The sequence below is a fragment of the Notechis scutatus genome, chromosome 3, assembly GCF_049901735.1.
Source record: "Notechis scutatus isolate UNSWTSFEM ecotype Mainland chromosome 3, rNotScu1.2, whole genome shotgun sequence".
In the NCBI taxonomy this organism is placed as follows: Eukaryota; Metazoa; Chordata; class Lepidosauria; order Squamata; family Elapidae; genus Notechis; species Notechis scutatus.
The window spans coordinates 55,455,194-55,478,189 of NC_142011.1; the positions used below are offsets into that span (position 1 = coordinate 55,455,194).

A 22,996-nucleotide genomic window follows, 5' to 3' on the forward strand; every position below is an offset into this window, starting at 1 on the left:
CTGCTGCCCATAGCATTGCTCTGTTATGTTCTATCATTTTATTAAAGAGTTGAAGTCACTGGTCAGATGTCTGGTCTCTCTTATTCTCCATACCTAACACCAAAGCTCCAATTTTATTCCCAACATCTCCATGTACAACCCACAAAGGGAAAATACCTGTATGCCTGTCCCTCCAATTGGATTACAATACCATCCTTTAGGAACAGAAAACTCTTGTGGCATGAAGATGGCTGCCCCACTGGAGATCCCTATCACGCCTCCCTTGTGAGGTAATTAAGGAACAACTGGCTCCAATGATATTATTTTGGGGTGGGGGCTCATAGAGGAAGCAAGGCTTTTACTTTTTAGTTTTATCGCTGTTGTTGTGACTATTACTTTACTCCTGTTATTATCCTGGGTGGTATGGTGGCTCATTAGTTAAGATGCTGGGCTTGTCGTCTCGAAAGGTTCAAGACCCAAGAGCCACTCAAAGAGGTGAGCTTCCGACCTCGCCCCAGCTCCTGCCAACCTAGCAGTTCGAAAGCATGCAAATGTGAGTAGATAAATATAGTAGGTACACTTCAGTAGGAAAATAACAGTGCTCCATGACCACATTCTGGCTAAATGATGGTGGAAATGTCTTCCAACAGGGCTGGCTCAATGATCTTGAAACGGAGATGAGCACCAGCCGCTATAGTTGGCAACAATTATTAGTGGAATAATATCCACAGGGACCCCTTCACTTTTTTAACCTGTTATTGTAAACAGAAGGTGAATGTTCTAAAAATCCAGTTAGTTTATTGTTCAATATGTACAACCATTTGTTTAATGACCATTCAAAGCTACAATGGCACTGAAGCAACTTATTCATACCTACAATCATTGCAGCATCCTATAGTCACACAGTCATAATTTGGACGCTCGGCAACTGACAGGTATTTATGACAGTTTCAGTGATCACCTTTTGTGACCCTCTGACAAGCAAAGTCAATGGGGAAGTCAGATTCACTTAACCACTGTATTACTAACTTAACAATTGTAGTGACTCACTTAACAACTGTTCCAAGAAAGGTTGTAAACCAGGGCAAAGCTCACTTAACAACTGCCTTGCCTATCAATGGAATGTTTGGGGTCTACCAGTAAATTCAGAAATTTGATCATGTTCCAATAGCTGTTGACTACAATCCATAATTACATTAAACCAAAAGCGTGAGGCACTTGTGGCTCAATCACCTCATGATAACTAACGTAAGTACATAAATGAATCATTTATGCATTCATCACTCAAACACAAAATGTCATTTGCCATCTGCTGTTTCTCTGCTGCCCCCCCAATTCTCCTCTGGATATTTATGGTCAATTGAAACCCAAATTAGAAATAAGAAAGTTATTATATTGTGAAAATGCAGCCAGAGATGTCCAACCTTGGCAAAGTTTAAGACTAGTGGACGTCAACTCCCAGAATTCCCCAGCCAGCCTCCTTTCTACAAGTTTTAATGCAGTATTATATCAGAAAATATCTTAATAGAATGGAATGGATGAAGTCTTTGGGCAATTAGAAAATTATTTATAGCGGTTATATTCAATACTGACCAGTAGAAGACACTACATGACACTAATTTGGTTCTTGTTGGAACTAGCCTCTGAATGGTCTATGATGAATTTATTTAATTATTAAATGTATATCCAAAGCAATTCTGGGTGGCTTACAATATAATAAAAATCAAATATGAAAACAATTTAAAATTACATGAATACAACCATTATAATACAAAGTTATATACATGCACTTTAAGGGGGATGTCATGAGACTTCTTGTATGAGATCCAGGAAAACTAATATCTCTAGCTCTCTAGTTTCAGCTTGCAAATTAATAAGAAAGGAAGATGTTATCATTCATAATAATTGGACCTATTATGCCTTATATTACTTGGGCACATGTGTTGTTTTTTTTAACACAGAAAGGGAAATTGAAGCATTGTAAAATCAAACTACTTCCTATGGAGCATTCTGGTTCCCAATTATGGATGTGGAAGTAGGCATGTATATTGGGTCTTGTTTCCTTTGTTGATCAGTGCTGTTGGATTACATAGTGCCGCTTGTTTAAATGCCTGTTTTGCCTCCTTCCCCATTTAAGGAATCAATTTCTGCACTGCCCCTCATCAATGATATTCAGATATATTCAGCTGGATGCTTCTAACACTGTAAATGCTGTAAATGCCTCATCTTGAGTTCAGCTTTTCAACTTATAGCATAACTCAGAACTGATACGCACCACCCAGAAAGTTCTACAGATTGTGGAGGTTGACGACAAAATGCCAACCAAAATGCCAACAACAAAAATGTTTACAAGAGGCAGTTGCACTATGTACTACTGTGGGTGTATTCCCTGCAGCTGTTCTTGTTGCGCGTCTCCTGCACACTAAATTGCCACATTTGTTAGTTGCCAACTATAGATAAGATAAGATAAGATAGGAACAAGGAACCAGCACAAAGTAGCACATGAGGATGCAAACTGCACAAACTTGTTGAACACACTCTCTTACAATAGGAAACTCAGTTATTGTGATGTCTAACCATGGAACAGAACATCTCTAATCTATGGGCTCTACCATACTGTGCCATCCATATTAAAAATACTATGGTCACAACAATTTAATAGGAACATCAGAAAAAGATTTGGAACATTTATCATTTCAAAAGACTCGGTGGCATTTCTCAGATGCAAGCTAATGATTGGAAACCATACAAAGGAAGCCTGACATACATCTCCAAAACATGCAACCAATCTTGATTGATCAGATGGATCTAGTTCAGGGGTGTCAAACTCAAGGCCCACAGGCTGGATTTGGCCTGCAGGGTGCTTAAATCTGGCCCATGGGGCTGGCCTGGAAATAGCAAAGGACAGGCCCACAGTGCCTCTGGCAACCAAAAACCCCACGCCCCGTTTTGGCTGGCAGGGTGCTTCAGGAGGCGCTTGTCCCATTTCCTCACCCCACCCCCACAGCCGGCCTGCGAAGGAGACCTACTGTACCCTCGAAGAAATCTAGTTTGACAGCCCTGATCTAGATGGATCAAATATGATAACAATCGGTGAAGATTACTATCTATCCAGTTGTATGATCCAGTTGCCAATGTCCAGAACATTTCAAAGACTATATAATGATGAGACATTCCATCTCTAGTCTACACAATTTATGAATTATGATTATGTAGATTAGTGTACCTGTATATCATTTGTGTTGCTAGTATTGGGAGAAAAGTGTCTTCATCTATAAATCATTTCTGTTTGAGAGGGAGTTGTTTTGTGTGAGTGTATATGTGCACATGCACACACATGCATGCCTTTGAGCCAATGTTGACTCCTGGAAACCTGCCTGGACTAGCTTTTACAGTTTTCTTGACAAGATTTCAGAAGTGGTTTGTCACAGCTGTCCTCCTGAGAAAGGAAAGCTGAGAAAGAGTGACTGATCCAAGGTCACCTATCTGGCTTTGTAATTACGGTGGGCCTAGAATTCTGGTCTCCTAATTTCTAGCTTGCTGCTTAAAGCAACTACATGATCTCTATATGTTTGTTTTTTCCCAGCACAAATTCAGGTCAGACATAGTCCAAGGCCATCAATCTTATATCAGACTGAGGTATATATTGTAGATCAAAAAAATAATATTCATGTTATTATTAGCCACTTTCCCCATGTTTTGGAAATGCATTCTAGGCTTCTAAAGGTCAGCAGTGACTTCTATTATCCTGTAAAGGAACTTTTTTCAAAATCATTTTTTTCTATTCATTTTTTCCTGCATGATTAAGTAGACAAAATGGATCATTTGATTGATTTTATTCATGGCTGGATGAAGACTCATTCATTTTGTATATACTGTAACCCCAAAGGGTTGGCCTGGGTTAGTTGATTTTGTGTGTGTGTGTGTGTGTGTGTGTGTGTTTCTGCAATACACTAACCACACCTCACCCACCTTAATTCAGTAAAGGGCATGTTCATCAGATTTAGGTTTAAAAACTCCAGAAACCACTGGATGGCAGCAAGGTGTTTTTGTATTCCTTTGATGCCATTGAGGGCGGTTTGGACTTTTGCAGCTTAGATCTGACAGCCCTGATTAAGAGTATCATGGGAACATAGCCATACTGATTACTCCATCTGGTCCAATATTGTTGACACGATATGAGTAGTTGACAGCTTTAGTTGACCGTTGTCCAAGTTTTCAGACTGGGAATGCCAAAGACTCATTCTGGTAGTTTTTTTCATATTGGCTTGAAATTCTGGAGTTTGAACTCCATATATCACAAAGTTGCCAAGGTTGAGAAACATAGCTCATTTATCCATGGTCTACTTGCATAGGATTGCTACTAATATTTTATTCAGCAACCAACAGGTTTAGCCTGTCCAGCCTTTTTCTTATCACAAAGTCACTTTAAAAGACACACTACATTTCACAAATGGGCGTGGGAATAGAATTTTTTTTAAAGTCACATTTACATATAATTTAGCTGTAAGAAGCTGGCAACTGTGATTGTCCTGGAGTGTTGAGAATAGGATTTCCTTTTACCTTGCTATCTCATGACACCACACTTCCCAAGGTTTCTTGCAGGCAAGGATTGGCTGCTAGCTGTACAACATAAATGAAATGCATATATGAAATAAGTAAATGCAAACACCATATTTACCTCCTCTAGAACCAGCCATTTGAGGGTTCTGTAACCATACCAGATAAGCCTTATCCAGATTCTAAGATAATTTATTCTGATTTCTTTCAAATACATTCTGGAGTCAATAATAATTACACAATCCAGAGAGCAGACCAGTTCGTTCTAGCAAGTATCTTTTTACTCACCCCCGCCCCACCGCCTCACCCCATTCTCCAACTCTGCCATATTTCTAGTCTCCATTTATTATTCAGCTTTGGTATTATATATTTTTCTTAAATCTGTTTAAAAAGGAAAATAAAAACTAATACAATCTAATATAAAATGGGGGGGGGGGAGAGAAATCAAGAAAAAATTAGAAATGCAAGAAAGGGAAACAGAAAGAAAAACAAGAAATAAAAAGATTCAAACAATAGCTTTTCATTTTCTTTGTAACAGTTATAAATGATAAATTTACTTCTTACTCTATGGTTATAACATAACATTTTTTGTTCTCCATAATTCATTTTTATTTCCATTTCTTTCTTTACTAAACGTTTTACAAAAACATAAAAAATTAACACCAACTAATGAAGAGCAAAAGAAACCAAGAAAAAAGACAGAAAAGATAAAAAGTTCAGAAAGAGAGAATGAAAAAAGAAACTTCCATTTTCTTCTTTCTGTACATTAACAACATTAACTTTTACTGTAAGTTTATAAAAAAGTGCTCACTTTTTCTGTTATCCAGTTTTTTTCTATTTTCATTTCTCTTGAAAAATTTAAAATTATTTTATGGATAATTGCCATGATAGAAGTTTAATTAGCTGAGACATATTTATCTTCTCTGAAAAATTATTTTCTTAGTTATTTTCTTTATTTCATTCAAAATAGCTTGCATTTTCTCTTTTTTTAAGTTCACTATTCTGTTGCATAAAATAATCTTTTATAAAAGCATTACTTGCATCCCAAACCATTCTTAAATCAGTATCTTTATCTAAATTATTTTCAAAAACCTTTTGTCTTTTTATAATCCTCCATTATTGCTTCTTTTTGTAGCAATATTTTATTTAGCCTCCTTTTTAATATATATATATATATATATATATATATAATTTCTTTATAAATCAAATTCACAGAATTAAGTTCTGTACTTTAGAAACTGCAGTAGCCAGGTTCTTTGAAATTCAAATGATATCTATTCTTGAAAAAGGCTTTTGTCTTTCAGAAAATCAAATATACTCTCTTAATTGCCATCTTTCTGTCTCCATATATTAATCAGTCTTAAATTGTCCATCATCAAAGAAAACGTTTGCCTTGAATGATTTTAATATTTTTCTCAGAAGTTCTGTCCCTTTCTGAGGGATGATGCCATTGCAATCCCCATCAAACACCACCTTTCATAAGAAAAATCTATTAATCTCTCTGTAAGTAGCTCATTAAATAACTTGTCCTCATTTGGGGTATAAATTCTCAAATCAAAATCTTCCACCCCAAAAATCAAGCTTTAGTGTTGTAAGACTGATACTTAGTAAAGTAAGGTATTTCAGGTTTTGCCCTGCTATATTTATAGTAGTCTTCTAGATACCCAAAAGCAGTTCCTGCTCATCTGTGCTTTGTATCTGTGTTCAGATAGTACTAATGTCAACTCTGGTGAAGAAACACAAGGTTCCTGCTGAATCCTATTGGGGAATTAGGTCAAGGACAGGTCAGTTCCTGCTTTCACCAGGGCTATTGTCAGATTGCTGTTAGGTTCTTCAAAGCTCTATTTTCAAGACAACTGTCTCCATGTTTACATAAAAGTAAACAGGAAAAGAAAGGAGAGGTCCTTGGGGAATAATTACAAATGACAGTAACTTGATGTTTTTTAGCATAGACAGCTGTCGGATTTCTTTATCTTTTTATGTAGAACGTATGCAGTACATGCAACATTTTCTGGGTGTTGTGCATATAAATATTTCAATGGTGGTATAACATGTGGAAAATAAAATAAATAACATGAAGAATCAGTTTCCACAAAATTGCTGGCCTCCAAGTACATTAGACTATAATTTCTTCCATCCTCATCCAGCATGTCCATCAACACATCTGGAAAGTGAAAAACTGAAGAAGACTATTTAAATAAACAATGGCTTCATATTTCCCGGAAGCAGAAATTTGAATGAAAAAAAATGAGACTTGAAACACAATGTGAAAATGCCAAACCATACCATATTTAGAAATAAGTGCTTAAGAGTTTTAAAATTGCATTTTACAATTTAAAAATGAAACATGTTTCATTTCAGTTATGGCATTTTATAGAATCTTTTTGACTATCAATGTCATTATGTGTAAAATGATAAAAGGGACCTGTACAGTACACATATAGTCTGAATCCCATAAAGTGAAACTATTGGGATATGGAACATGCCAACACTGCTAAATGTTACAGAATGGGCAGAGTTAAACAATCCACCAAATATCCAAGCACTGTCCATGAGGGGTTTTTTAGGTGATACTTTGAGTTGCACTGAGACATCCATTGGTAATCAGTGCAGCTCTTGTAGTAGTGATACATGAGCATACCCAAGTGCTATGAAGCTGCTACATTCTGGGGTAGTTGGAACTTCTGAATGATCTTAAAAGGAACTGCATATAGATCACATAGTAATAATTCAGACAAGAGATAACTGCAGGCATGTGTGGCTGTGAATAGCCCGCCGCCCAGTTCTGAAACAGATTCAATCAGTGCACAAAATGAATTTGTGCAAAGAACTCCCTAGCCACAACTGCCACCTACATTTCTTACAGGAATTAGGAATAACCCACTGTGTACCATTTTTGTCTGGAGCACTCTCACCTATCCAGACCTAACAATGGAAAATCTCCAGGACCATTCTGTCTTGCTAGGTTTGAGACTAAGCTTGTTCATCCCCATCTAGATTCCCCAAACCTTCCAGCAGAACGCTGACAACACTATTTGTTCAATTATACTGAACAATTCAATGTGCCTTTACGGCTTGGGTCACATCTACCCAACCCACTAGAGCAAGAAGGCAAGGAATGTTGTGGGTCCCATCCCCTAGGGCCGTGATGGCGAACCTATGGCACACGTGAATTAAGCCAGCTGGTCTTTGTGCATGTGGGAGCACTGGAAACGGGAAGAGCAGCTCCCCGGCGTTCATGTTCACCGCCGGGAAGCTGAACCTCTGGTTTCTGGCACGCGCATGCACGCTGGGCAGCTGATCTTTGTGTGTGCATGTGTGCCAGAAACCGGAAGATCAGGTGGCCAGTGCGCATGCACGCACCAGAGACTGCACACTCCGAGGAGCTGCTCTTCTGGTTTCTGGTGATCCCACACGTGTGCGCGCACTTCTGTTTTGGCACTCGGTGCCAAAAAGGTTTGCCAACACTGCCCTAGGGAGATATATCTGGCGGGACCCAGAAGAAAGGCCTTCTTCATGGTGGCTCCCTCTCTCTGGAACATCATTCCCCCCAGAGATTAGATTGGCTCTAACACTCTTCCGGAAGAGTGCCTGGGGAACCCAGAGTGGGATTGAGCCCAATGTATGAATATGTGTTGTCACCAGGATAGGGGTGGGTAGGGGGCTAATATTTTATTAATTTATTATTTTTTGTTATTTTATTATTTTATTTTATTATTTTTATTTTTATATGATGTTTTTATATTCATGTAAGCTGCCTTGAGTCACTATGGGTGAGTAGGCAACAATATAAATTTTCTAAAATAAAGTAAATAAATACTGCTGAACTACAGCTGCTTTATGTAGATATTAAATAGAATCAGGGAAAGTGTTGAGCCTTGAGGCATCCTACACAGCAGGGCCCAGGGCTGGATCTCTTCCCCTATCCAAGATAACCCAATGTACTTTATTCCCCAAAGTTACCTTCACAGCAGCCTTACAAATGTTCCCGTGACTCCGTCTTTTCTAATAGGGACTAGATCACTTTGAACAGGGCCATTATCCAGCATTCTGCATAAAAACAATTATATTTTGCCACTTTTATCACCATGATGTAATACTTAAAATAGGTTGCTTGGAGAAACTTATTTTCTCCTGCTGTGTTCCAGACATTTCTTTTGTTGATATGACTCTTGGACTATTCTGAAAACCAGGGAGCCCTGTGGGATCCACAAACATGGAGAAGCTGCCCACGCACAATCTACTCCAAGGCCAAAATACCAGTAATTCCCTTATTCCAAGTAGTGACTAAGGCTATGCATAAGAACAACATCATATGCACCCATTTTTATACTATTGGGGGGAAGCAGCTACGTAGGTATTTTAGGAGAATTGAGGATCTGAGAAGGGATGTTTCAGTTTTTTACCATCATATCCCTCTTGAACATAACCATTTTCTCCGCTCCAGGGCTGATAGTCAGGGAGCTCCTATTGGCACCCATCAATTCGTTAGATAAAATATCAAAGAAATCAAAGCAATTTCTGAGTTAACTCACCTTTATACTTGCTGTACTATGTTCTATAACCAGAACCAAAGATCTCTCTGATTATTTACATCAGGCTTGTCCAACCCGCGGCCCATGGGCGCATGCGGCCAGGTCGCCTCGTAATGCGGCCCAGTGCCCACCCCAACCTTCTGGCAAGAGCCAGCGAGGAGGAGGAGGAGAGGCAGGCGCGAGGCAGGGCGGCGGCGCCACGCCAAGCAGCAACAGAAAGGCGGGCGCCGCCTTTGCTGCTTCTGCCCCCGCCGCCGCTTCTGCCCCTGCCGCCGTTTCTGCCCCGCCGCCGCTGCTGCTTCTGCCCCCGCTGCTGCCGCTTCTGCCCCCCCGCCGCCGCTTCCCGATCCTCGCCTTCCAGTCCTGCCGCATCCAGCCGGGCCATTTGCAGGAGGAGAGGTAGGCGCGAGGCAGGCGAGCTTTCTTCCCCACTCCCGCAAAATTTGGCCGGAAAATTAATAAAAAATAAATAATTTTTAATAAATAATTAATAATAAATAATAAAAATAATTTATAATTTATTATATAATTTTATAATATAATTATTTTATAATAATTTATTATATGTGCGCCCAAACCAAATTTTCATCTTCTAATGTGGCCCAGGGAAGGTGAAAGGTTGGACACCCCTGATTTACATGCTGTTTATTTCTATATGCCTATGATGCAATGAGTGTGGGAAAGCTATTGCAGGGTTCCTTTGCAGGCTGCTGGCAGTCTGGGCATTTGTGACAGCCCGATCCCATGGCAATTCACCCACTCTTTGCTTCACAAGGGCACTCGGTTTCCTGAGTTGCATGTCAATAGTCGGAAACAATGAATAGATTTCCTCTTCCTGACCCTGCTTACTTTTGATTTTACAGAGATAATGTGTGGTTTCAGATTATGCCAGTCTACCCAGCCTCTGGGGATTGATATATCTGTGTGAACTCTCTAATCTAAACCATTGCCATACAGGTAGTCCTCGACTTAACAACAGTTCATTTAGTTGCCCATTCAAAGTTACAATGGCACTGACGAAAGTGACTTATGACCATTTCTCACACTTACAACGATTGCAGCATCTTCATGGTCAGGTGATCCAAATTTGGACACTTGGCAACTGACTCCTGTTTATGACAGTTGCAGTGTCCCCGGGGTAATGTGATCATCTTTTGCGACCTTTTGACAAGCAGAGTCAATGGGGAAGCCAGATTCACTTAACAACTGTGGCAAGAAAAGTCATAAAATGGAGCAAATTCACTTAGCAGCTGTCTCACTTAGCAACAGAAATGTTGGGCTCAATTGTGGTCGTAAGTTGAGGACTACTTGTATTCTTTAAGCTAGCCTGAGGTGTAGGGTTTTACTGCTCAGAAGCTTCTGTGATGTCAATCTAACTTAATCTGCAACTAAAGCAGTGAAATCTTGAGGTTGTGTGTCACTTGTTTAAAAATTATTTGACTTGATTTTGAAAACTTATGTGATTCAGGCACTTTTTTCCTTTCTTACATTTGCTTCACTCCAGAGTCCTTTTGTCATGCCCCTGGTGGAGACTGACTCTGAGGGAGAGGAGGAACAGCTGACAGGGAATGGAAGTGTGGCACTGGAGGATGTGGAGGAGGCTGGGGAAGGGCAGAGGGCAGCTGAGCAGTCAGAGGAGGACCCAGGCCCACCCCCTATCCATCCTAGGGCATGCAGGGAGGAGAGGATAAGGGAGAGACGTGGTCTCTTCGGGAGGAGAGGGCCTTGATCCTCTTCTTGGGCTGCAGGTGTGAAAATTGAATAAGAGTTTGGACCTGCATACTGGGAAAGGCTGGAAACAAAGCCTGTTTTATTTTGGTCTGAAGTTATCTTGGTTGGTGTCCTTCCAACAGACTGTGCCTTGTTATCTCCTTGAATTTGGTAAATACTTCTCCTGTTCCATTGTGGAAATTTTGTCATTGTAGTTTGGTTTTTTATTTTCACCTCTATCTGCTCATTAAGTTCGGACTGTATTGCTTTCTTCTGAAGACTATTTTTGAGTACATTTTATCTCCAACTGAGTATTATTGAACAGTGGGGCCAAGTTGGAGGCATTAAAGGACATTTATTTACTTTTTGGATTTTGTTACGTTTGTGTTACACTCTGGGTTATCACACCTTTCTTACCTGCATCTAACCACAGCCACGTGCCACTGAACCCAAACCTAGGAAAATCTTTTCCTTTTCCTTTTCTGAACTTTCCATAACATTACCTTCAATTGCCCCCAAACCATGAGTGAAACAAATATAGATTATCCATATTTGTACTGGTATTAAAATAGCATTTCCTTCTTTTTTCAAAGGGCAGCTTCCAAATCTATAAAATCTAATAGGCTTTGTTATTCACAACTTTGGAAAGAAGTTAAGTGCTTGCAGTGATTTACAACAAAGGCAACAAAGCAATTAGCAATTTCATGCTGGTATAGTTTTTTGGCAGCTCAAGCATTGATAGATTTAAATTTGGTAATAGGGAAAGGTGTACAGAAGTGTGAAAAGCTGTATAGTTCCAGAAATTATGAGAACTAAAATGGATAGATGATGTATTTACAATGTTGTGCCAAAGAAATATGTTGGAGCTAGGGTTACATAGAAGAGTGGGAAATGACTCAGGAAAGATGTTTTGCCAATTATGCTAAACTTCATCCAGATTGTGTTTACCCAAACAGGCGACTTCTATTGTTCTCTCTCTAGCCCCACCCTGGGCTTAATGTTATTTATGTCTAATAAAACATGATCTCTCACAGACAAAGAATAGAGAGCTAAAAACAAGGAGGCAAACTTTGGAAAAGCCAGCAGTCCTGACTCCAGGCAATATTTTGCCATGTCTAGGAGACATTAGCTAATATAAAAATCAGTGCTTCAACATGTTCTAATGAATGTTTAACTTCATGTTGACAGAGTAACTCAATTGCTCAGTTATATTTATTGGACCTCATAGAACTGCCTTGGATATATCCAGCCCCAATAATATCAGATTAATTGAATGTAAAAACTCTTCCACTGATAACTCTGTGACATGCTGCAGTGCTGACCATATGTGTCGAAGTCAGAATTTTTCAAATTGATCAGTCTTCTAAAATTCACAAAACCACTTGGGAAATATTTGACTTCTCTCTCCTGCCTCCTACCTCCAAAAATATGGAATGCTGGCACCAATTTTGGTCTTGTTGCTTATCCATATAAATAATTGATACTTAAAGATTGGAATTTGGCAATAATTGCTCTAATAATTCAAGATGAGAAAGATTTTCCTGACATTAGCAAACCAATTCGTTTACTAAGCTGCATTAGTAAATTCTAGACTAGACATGTATATAAAAACTTTCAGACTACAGTAAAGGAGTTCAGAAAAGGTGCTGGTTGTTATATATAAAGCCCTTCAAAGCACAGGGCCTTGGCATTTGAACTAGGACTGCCATAGAATCTGTTCAGTTGATTTGAACCACCAGGACTGAATCAATTAAATAATATGATCTATTGGCATTTCAGAAACGTGCCTTCTTGTAGCAGTGTCTACCCTAGAACGAGATCCATATAGTCCCTTCCCTTCTGCTGTTTTCTCCCAAGCTTTTAATGAGGGTAAGTGAAGACTTCTTGGATTATTTTTTTCCAATCCAGTCCAGTTTCTGTCACCTTGATGTCCTTTATTTCTTATTTTTGTTGAATGCTTTTTAAAAGTGTCATTGCTCGTGAGCTACATAAAATAAAATCATTTAAAGTCAGGCAGCCTACACATTTTAAAATAAACAAATCATTGTTGGGAATAAACAGGCAGATTTCACAGCTGGCAGAAGTACAAAGGAGAATAGATTTCTGTGCCACCTACTTTGTGAATAAAAATAAACCAAAACAAGCTGCATTTATTAATTTTAAGCAGGCATTTGATCATAACCTTGAGAAATGGGGCTGGGGGGGAAATGTAGAGGTTCAATAACTGATTTTTGTCTGTTTATTCTTATCTATAAGAAGTAGGAGAACACCAATCTTAAAATAGGGTGAAAGGCAGCAGACCCCTTTCTAATCATGTTCTTCTAGAAGACATGTTAAACAAGTCTGTATTTTTGACCTACTTTTAGTTAATTTTTCATTATTGCTGTGGTTGATAAGTTAACCAAAAACAATTCCATCCACCAAAGATTGCTGATAGGCACATAGCAGAGATTGCTAATATATTCACAACAACAATAGGGCTAATAAAGACATTTGGTTTTCCATCAATCTTCCAAAGGGAGCAGCAGCTATAGTCAAACATCAGTTAAACAAAGATTGTTGTATTCTCAAAAAGTTACCAAGTTCTGACTTGGATAATGAATGGGATGAAATTCAATGACTTAATTTGCTTTCTCTATTTGGGGATGGTTTTTCATTTATGTGATAATTAAAATGGACACTTTTAATATGCAGCCCAGAAGGCTTAAAAGAGCATGACTACAATTAGTCTTCTTCTCCCCAAGGACAACCCAATATTTTCAAATTGCTAACATTTTTTTTTAGGTTGACCCTCCACTCAATTATTCTATGAAGTAAATTATGATTAGGAAGTAAGATGTGTATTTGTGACCAAGTTTATAAGGAAATAGAATAGAATAGAATAGAATAGAATAGAATAGAATAGAATAGAATAGAATAGAATTCTTTATTGGGCAAGTGTGATTGGACACACAAGGAATTTGTCTTGGTGCAAATGCTTTCAGTATACATAAAAGAAAAGATACATTCGTCATAAGGAAAGAGTTTCAAGTAATATATGATAAGTGATATTTCTAATCTAGGGGTGACATGATAGCAGTGTTCTGATATTTGAGGGGCTGCCACAAAGAAGAGGGGCAGGGGTCAATCTATTTTTTCAAATCACCAGAAGGCAAGACAAGAAACAGAGTATGGAAACTAATCAAGGAGAGAAGCAATCTAGGCATTAAGAGTTGTTAAACCTAATCCTGCGTAGCTTTTTCTCCGGTAATATCACACTACTAACTACAGCATACAAAACATTTGCTAGACCAATTCTTGAATACCGCTCATCTGTCTGGAACCCGCATTACGTATCTGATATTAATACAGTTGAGAAAGTCCAGAAATATTTCACAAGAAGAGTCCTTCACTCCTCTACTCGTTGCAGAATACCTTATGCCACCAGACTTGAAATCTTAGACTTAGACAACCTAGAACTACACCGCCTTCAGTCCGATCTAAGTATAGTATATAAAATTATCTATTGCAATGTCCTACCCGTCAATGAATACTTCAGTTTCAACCATAACAATACAAGAGCACACAATAGATACAAACTCAAGGTAAACCGCACCAAACTTGATTGCAGGAAATACGACTTCAGCAACAGAGTGGTCAATGTCTGGAATACTCTACCCGACTCTGTGATTTCTTCCCCAAACTCCAAAAACTTTAACCTTAGACTGTCTACTATTGACCTCACCCCTTTCCTAAGAGGTCTGCAGGGGGCGTGCATAAGCGCACCACTGTGCCTACCGTCCCTGTCCTATTGTTTCTTTTTTTTATATATGTATCCATTTCATGTATTCATAACTATGTTTATATTTATACCTGTAATCTTATGATCTTATAATCCCTTGAATAAATAAATAAATAAATAAATAAATAAATAAATAAATAAATAAATAAATAAATAAATAAATAAATAAATAATAAATAGGAGAAATTTCCTAACAGTGAGAACAATGAACAGTGGAAGGGTTTGCCTTTAGAAGTTGTGGGTCTTCATCACTGTGGTTTTTTAAGAAGAGACTGGACAGTGACTTGTCTGAAATGGTATAGGGTCTCCTGCTCTAACAGGGGGCTGAAGACCATCAAAGTCCCTTCCAGCTCTGTTATTCTGTTACCTGTTGTTTGGCATTCCAAATGCAGCACAATGCTTAGAAATGGGCACAATTAACTTTAGGGCCTTGGATGGGAGTTTGTATATTTCGGCTAAAGTTGAATTTTTCATCACCAGTCTGGGTCCCTTTAACTCCTCCTGCTTCTTTCCACGCATCCTGGAAATGAAATGAGATTGGAAAAAAAATGCTGGACTGGACTGGACTTTTCCTCTGGATTCGGGGGGGGTTGGTGGGGGGAGGAGGATCAAGAAAGAGGGAAACTGAAACAGGGAGTTACTGAAGTAGTACAAAGGAAGATTAAGGTAGCATTTCTTCAACTTCAATGCAGTCAGACTAACGAAACTGGTAACATATTACCTGCTTTCCTGAGCTCCAGAGTTTCAGCGCAAGTTCAAAGTACAATGAAGAGAAGGTGGTTGGAAAGAGATCGTCTCTGTTTGTGTTTGGACACTGATAGGGAGATTCTCCTTCCTTCCTTCCTTCCTCCCTCCCTCCTTCCCTTCCTTCCCTTCCTCCCCATTTTAATAGAATGTGAAGAAAAGTGAAAACCAGCCCCTTTGGGGAAGTTGATTTTGCCCAGTTCTCCATCTTTGCTATCTTGGTTTAGACCAGGGGTGTCCAACTTTGGCAACTTTAAGACTTGTGGACTTCAACTCCCAGAATTCTCAGCCAGCTTTGCTGGCTGGGGAATTCTGGGAGTTGAAGTCCACAAGTCTTAAAGTTGCCAAGGTTGGACACCCCTGGTTTAGACAGTAAATCAGATGTAAAGCCTAATTGTTCCATTCTCCCCCCCAAATTTTTTTTTATTTTTGGGTGAATAATAAAGGGGCAGTCTAGTTTTAATCAGTTGTGCCTTTGAATACATAGATTACATAGCAGACTTTCTTTTTTTTTTTGAAAAAGTGGAATTCCATTTATGCATGCTGGTTAGCACAGGGTCATCTTATCAGATGCTTTAGATGTCATAGTTGTGCCATTTCATAAACTAGAGATTTGTCACATTGGTATCTTAGCCAATGGCTTCCTATTATACTGCTCTCTTCTGTGGCAGGACCCCGAGATAGGCATGGAACAATGGGTGGAGAGCAGGAAATGCTGTATGAGAAACAGGATTTCATGTCAGTGCTGAGCTGTCTGTAAGGGCCTCTAGGCATTCCTCCATCCTGCCTGCCTGAAGCGCAGCCAATTTTTTTTTTGTCTGACTGAGCCCCAGCCACTCATGTTGTACTCAGTCCATTTCCACTTTCAATCGGTTTCCTGTCCTGCCCAGTTTTCTTTTGTGGCCATGCTGGGACTCTCCAGTTAGGATCCCAAGGCAGCATGGATGTAGCCACAGGATTATATTCATTCGGCAGCTACATGCGGCAATAAACAACAAGCTAAAATGTGTGGCTAGGTCTTTAGGTGCCAATGTGAACTCTTGAATGAATGAAGTTTCTGGAATTAAAAAAAAAAAATCCAACTTCTTTGGCTACCTAAGTGGAGTTTTTCCCAAGATACTCTGCTGAGTTCCTTCAAACAGAAGAAATATGCATTTATTCTGCTTGATCTAGTGACAATTTCCTTGTAACTGTTTTACCTCTCGTAAAGAATGGAGGATTCAAGAACAAATTTAAAAGATACATACGGCGAGTGAGAAATAACAGAAATAATTCTCAATACTTCTTCTTCTTCTGAAATCGTGATGTTTCAATTCTCCTGACATTGAGCCCGTTCCTGAAAATGAGATTGGATACAATTGGTCTTCTCAGCTTCTTCTGGCACCTGACAGGTAAAATCTGTTTTAATTATTTTTATGATGGTTCATCCCTCCCCCCCAGTCACGAGTTTGAGATGGGCAGCTATACAAATTACACAAATGAATAAACAGACCATTTTTCCTATGTCTTACCTAGCAGCCACATTTCTATGTCACCTATTCTATCAAAGAACAAAAGTGAATTGGGTAGCTCATAAGCTGGGGTTAAAAAAATCATGAAATGGGGAAAAAGGCAATAAAATGGAATGCAAAAATTAAAACAAACCAATTCAGACTGAAGCCAATATTACAAAATGCATGCAGTATAGGGTTCTGAAAATATTGTTTGAAAGATGAACAATTAAAAAAATCTGAGGAATAGAAAAGTATTTGAACTGGCAACCCAATGGCCAAACCTTGGACACTATGAATCATTAATCTAGTTCAGTGTGGAAAGAATATCATCACTGGAGTCCATATTGAAAATAGTATCCAACAATTTTACTTTGTTATCAGAATCAAAGAAAAGACAACTCAAAAGAGATTCTGGAACTAGTGGGGGGGGGGGGAAACTCCTTATAGCCAGGAAAACAGAGAGCAGAACTTTCTAATACTTCCTTGAAAAAATGGTATTTCTATGTAGAACTATTCATGTCTGCATTTTCTTCTTTATAATTCACAGTTAGCTAGACCAATAGCATCTGCCAGTCTAGTCTGAAAGCTGGGGAATTACAGTGAAAATAATCAACAGTAGCAGACAGTGTAACAGAGCCATGTTAATCTATGGTGGCAAAAAATCAGAAGGCTTGATATGGCTCTGCCACACTGTTTTGGATTAACAGATATTGTCAAAAGACATGCGGCTCACTTTATCACATGCAAAAGTCTGTGCCCCTTAGTAAAATGTGTTAGTTGGGAAAGATAATAACAGATGAGAAATTTTGAAAGATGTATGGAAACAGACAAATCACTTTAAGTTCTCTTTTGTTGTGTTGCTTTTATTTATATCTACATGTTGCATCCACTATCAAACATATAATCAGCAGCTTCTCATTTGGATACTCAGTCTTGCTTAGGCAGCCCAGGGAAGTGCTACCTCTCTTGAGCCATGTATGCAGTCTTTAAGTACCTTGGTATAGGCAAAATTCCACAATAAGATTGCGACCTGTAATTAAGAAGCCAAGAGACCAAAAACTAAATCTGTCTTAATTTTTATGGAAATTTTAATAACAGATATAACTGATATAATCAGATTCTGTGTATTTTATGAAAGATTTCTTCTATCGCCATTTAGCTTTAAAACATAGTGGCAATTTTTAGGAGTAGGTCTGGGGCACCACCCAAAACTTTAGGATTTAAGATGGTTAAGATGCTGACGAGAACTCATCAGAAAACTAGTAGCTGATTTTGGGATTTTAAACATGTTTTTTAAAAAATCTTACTAATTTCTTTCTAATAAGAAAAATAGAAGCTTGAATAATTTATCAGAAAGTGTGTGTGTGTGTGTGTGTGTGAGAGAGAGAGAGAGAGAGAGAGAGAGAAAGAGAGAGAGAGAGAGAGAGAGAGAGAGAGAGAGATCATATGTTGTTGCCAATGCTGTTTGAACAACAAATATAAAGGGGCCATAATTTATTTTTCAATTACAAAGTGATTTAACTGACTAGTATGGAAGAATGCAAACTTCAGCATTCCTGTAACATCAGACTAAAGTTAACATTTTTATGAGAAATAACATCAGAATGTCATATAACGCTTAACTGAAAATAAAGTTAAGCCTTCAGGAGAAGACAGCATCACAAGAAGTCTTTCTGATAGTTGAATTATTTCATATGCAGAGATGGCTATCCAGGATTTTTACAGGTTGAGCAATAAGCTTGGAAATAATTTTCTAGATTTCCATGTTCAAAATAGTACAGTGCACAATTGATATGATACAGTTGATATTTCACACATGCTAATTATAAGCATGTGTTTCGATGCAAGTAATTTTGTGAGAGCCTGACTTTTATAAAGGATCAGAGTTAACTTTGACTTCTATTCTCAATTGGCTTTCCAGGTCAGAACAAACAGGAATTAATTAGTACATTAGTGATCTAAGTACACTGAATGTGGTCTGAGTGTAAATAAATAGTGTTTTACAAATTAGATTCCTCTGTGCCAGGTTCTCCAATGCACTTTTATTTTTCAAATCCTTTGGTTTTAAAAAAATGTACAAGGATACAGAATATCATTGTCCATATTCAATATTCTTTAAAAAAAATCATTCAATAATTATTATAATCAACGTATATAATATAAATATTAGTAAAATGTATAAGCCATCCAACTCCCAGAAATCCAGGACAGTTAACATTTTTAAAACCATTTAGAAACAAAGAAACAAAACAAAAACAACGCAACCAAAGGAACAAAGATTGCAAAGAAGAAATAGAACGCTTGAAATTAGTTTAGCTGGGATTGTGCTGTCCACTATAGGGATTTAAAAACTGAGCTGGTCAAAGGACCCCAAATAGTGATCACAATAATATATTATGAAGAGAAGTTGTATCTCATAGAAATGCAGAATGCATAGAGAGTTTTACAATTTATTTTCATGACTGCCCAGTATAATTTTATAACTGAGGCTGTGGATTCTTTTTATACTTTCCAAGTATAACAAAAAGTTGGGCATATGTAAGTAGGGTCATATCTCTGTCCATCAGCACAATAATTCTCCAGAAAAATTTAATGGGACCAAAGTTGGTTTGGGGGAAGAGGTCAGCAAAGGAAAGATCAAATATGAAAACGAACCAGATAAGAGCAGAGACTATGAAGAAGAAAAAAATCCAGAAAAATGCCCTCTGTATAGGGTAGGAAAGGTGACTGAGAATGGATGCTAAGAGAAATGAAACCAGAATAGAATCAACTATGGAGTCCTTGGTGTTCTCTGAACTTGCTTGTTTTGCTTACAGACATTTCATTACCTGACTAAGTTACATCATCAGTGCTAGTGAGTGTGAGGTTTATTCCCTATTTATAACTGAGAAATAGTATTTGTATGATTATGATAGTAATAACACTATGTTATTCTATTGGTCTGTTTATTATTCATTCTTTTTATAAACCTAAGTGGCTGTGAGTATTGAAAAGCCTCATCCATTTGAAAAACCAGAGGGCTAAATAATATTAGTTTCTGTTAGTATTGTTTGTTTAGTATTTTTCTTTATACTTGTTTGCTTATGCTCTATGAGTTCTATGAGTTCTAAGTCTTTCTCTGAGTTTGAGGCTTTCCTCTTCTAACTTTCCCTTTGCTATCTAAGGCAAGATTTAACATTGAATCAATTCAATCATGCTTATAATTTGTCTGCTCTCCATGTCTGTAAGATGGCTGCTTTGGTTCTTTTGATGCAGGTGCAATTCTGGATATCACTCTGGTGGCCAATGTTCTGAGTCCCTCATACAACCACTTCTACCTGTCCTGTGTGACAGGTGAGCGGAACATAAGCCTCCAGATTGACAGAGACAATGCCATGATCAAGACCACATCTAAGTTCCAGATATACAGGAACAGCAGCAAGGAAGTGCATATGCGAGGTTTTTCTCGAGCAGGCCTCGTGGGCATCACATACTGCCTGGGGAAGTCACAGTCAGAGCAAACTAGAGTTGTTTATGTACACAACGATATTAACGGTAAGTGTGACAGATTGATTCATGTGACAATGAAGAAAAGATACTGATATATGGTATCTAAAGTCCAAAATCTACAGTTGAGTAATAACAAGAATTAATGTTTTCAAGTTAATATTTCTCAACATTTACTTCTTAACTCATATGATGTAATGCAGGGATCCCCAACCTTTTCGACGCCGCGGCCCGGTTCCGGCATCAGCTGGGCGCCGTGGCCCGGTACCGGCATCAACTGGGCGCCGCCATCTTTTTGATGAAAAGCGCTTCCGGTGGCGTCACCGGAAGCGCTTTCCAAAAGATGGCGGCGCCAGCGCTCCGTGAGCTTTTTCGGGTAGAAATGGCTTTCTACCCGGAAAAGCTCACCGAGCGCTGGCGCCATCTTTTTGATGAAAAGCGCTTCTGGTGAGCTTTCTACCGGAAAAGCTCACCGGAAGCACTTTTTACCAAAAAAAGATGGCGGCGCCCAGCAACCAGCGGCCCGGTAAGGCTTGTTCCGTGGCCCGGTACCGGTCCGCGGACCGGCGGTTGGGGACCCCTGATGTAATGCTTTCTGTGATGATATGACCCCTATTACACACTAGGTTAGGTATGCTATGTTGGTGGGTTGGGCATGGCAAAGAACCTACTTCATCTATAAAGAAGAAAACTTATATGGCTTATATTTTAATTCCTAGAAACCTGTTTCCACCCCTCTCAAGCTACCCCTACTGCACCAAATACACTTCTGTACATACACACAAACACACACATTCCTTGCAAATAAATTGGAAAGTGGAAATACACCAGGAAGTCTAATCTCTAAATGTGTTTAGAAGTTCAAATTACATCATCCACATCCATCTCCACTTGACTATATTCAGAAATTCATTACATTTTGCAATTCTGTCATACTGCTATTCCTTTCCACATTTTTTTTCAAATAATCAGAACCTGGCATCATCTAACTGAAATCCATTGTGGGCTAATCGAGAACATCTTCTTCTTCTCTTTTTTTTTTGCTTTCATAGTGTCCCTCTGAGTCTTTTGTTTTTAAGATTCAACATTTCCAGTTCATTTAGTTTCTTTTTATAAACCTTCATTGCTGGATTTGTGCACATCCTCATGTCCCTTCTTTAAATCTATTCGCTAAATCTATCTCTGACAGCAATATCTTGAATTGGACCCAATACATGCAGTGGAAGCTGCATTAGTATAAAGTACTTTGGAATCATTACTTTCTGCAATTTAAATACTATACTTTTGTCATTGCAGTATGAAATTGTATGTATGTATGTATGTATGTATGTATGTATGTATGTATGTATATATTGCAGCCATATCATATTCACAGTCAAATATCCCTTTTGCCTTTTATCCTAACTGATGTTCTTGCCATTTGTTTCTGTGAAATGTCTCAGTGTTATTTGTAACCCATTTCTTTAACCTATCAAATTCCTATTTGGAATTTTCTCTCTGCCTTTTAAGGTATTAGCTGTCCCACCAAAATTGTATCATCTTCAAATTTGATTATAAGCATTCCTTCCACCACTTCATCCAGTTCATCAAACACAATTTTCATGTACGGAGAGGCATAGGTCTCCCATACAGATAGAAAAACACAAAAATAGTGAAGAGAACAAGAGATTCATCTGTAAGTCAATAAGAAAATAATAACCAATAGCACCGATGCTCTGAGCCAATGTGGTGTAATGGTGGAGGTGTTAAACTGCTCTGGACTATAGTTAAAGGGCAACTGAGAGAAATATTATGTATACCACCTTGAGCGCCTAAATAAAAGTTGGGATATAATTATGACAGCAGTATAGATTATTTTGTGTGTGTGTGTGTGTGTGTGTGCTTCTGTACTTCACAGATTTTAAAACCCAACTTCTTTTAACAATAAAGAAATCTCTACATTAGCCTATAGATTGTATAATGTTATCTCTCAAAAAGGTTTACTAAGCTCTCTTTCTTCCTGTCTTCCTGTTCTCAAAAAAATCTTTTATAATTAGTTGTTTTATTTCTACTAAACTTTTTATAAGCTTCTCTGAAGTGTAAATTCTATAAACAAGAGGCCAACAGAGGCTAACTCAAATACTTTTGCTGTGTTACACTGTTGGTCAAAATCAGAACATCCCTACCACTGACTGATTATAATTCTTCATTTCTTATTTCAAATCCACCCAGTCTTAAATTGCACCTTTGTGTTGTCCTTCAGTGCCTTTTTTATCTCTTCCTTCCCATAATGACATATGATCTAATAAAATCTAATAAAAGCATTGCAGATGTCATTGTAGCAATGCAAAAGCAAATATTCACAGAACCACAACAAACAGACACAACATAAAAAGAATATAGTTAAGAAAAGAATTAAAATAGGCACAAAATTAGACGTAGAAAGTAAACCAAAAATTGTGCAAACAAAATGTTCTGGTCAAGCCCAAATATCTTTTACTATTGTGCAAGCAATATAAGCTTAAATATAAGTCAACAGTGAAAACACGTATTTGTTATGAGTAGATGCTGCAATCTCATAAAACTTGTAGAAACTGACAGTACAATCAATGACAAATTCAACATTTCATTGGATGTGGTTAAATTTTGTATACACCAATAATTTTGATTGATTTAATATTTTTTTGAGAAATCAACAAATTATCATATACGAAGGGCTTGAAGCCTCA

At 38.1% G+C, this 22,996-nt stretch overlaps 1 protein-coding gene across 2 annotated transcripts in view; it reads left to right on the plus strand.

Moving 5' to 3' along the window:
* The first annotated feature begins 16,235 nt into the window (after positions 1 to 16,235).
* TIE1 (tyrosine kinase with immunoglobulin like and EGF like domains 1) overlaps positions 16,236 to 22,996 on the plus strand; it is a 39,463-nt gene continuing 32,702 nt past the window's right edge. For both annotated transcript variants that reach the window (XM_026678058.2, XM_026678059.2), the window contains exons 1-2: positions 16,236 to 16,700; positions 20,058 to 20,336. In XM_026678058.2, coding sequence (XP_026533843.2) covers positions 16,652 to 16,700; positions 20,058 to 20,336 — 328 coding nt within the window. In that variant the 5' untranslated portion in view covers positions 16,236 to 16,651. The remainder of the gene's footprint in view (positions 16,701 to 20,057; positions 20,337 to 22,996) is intronic.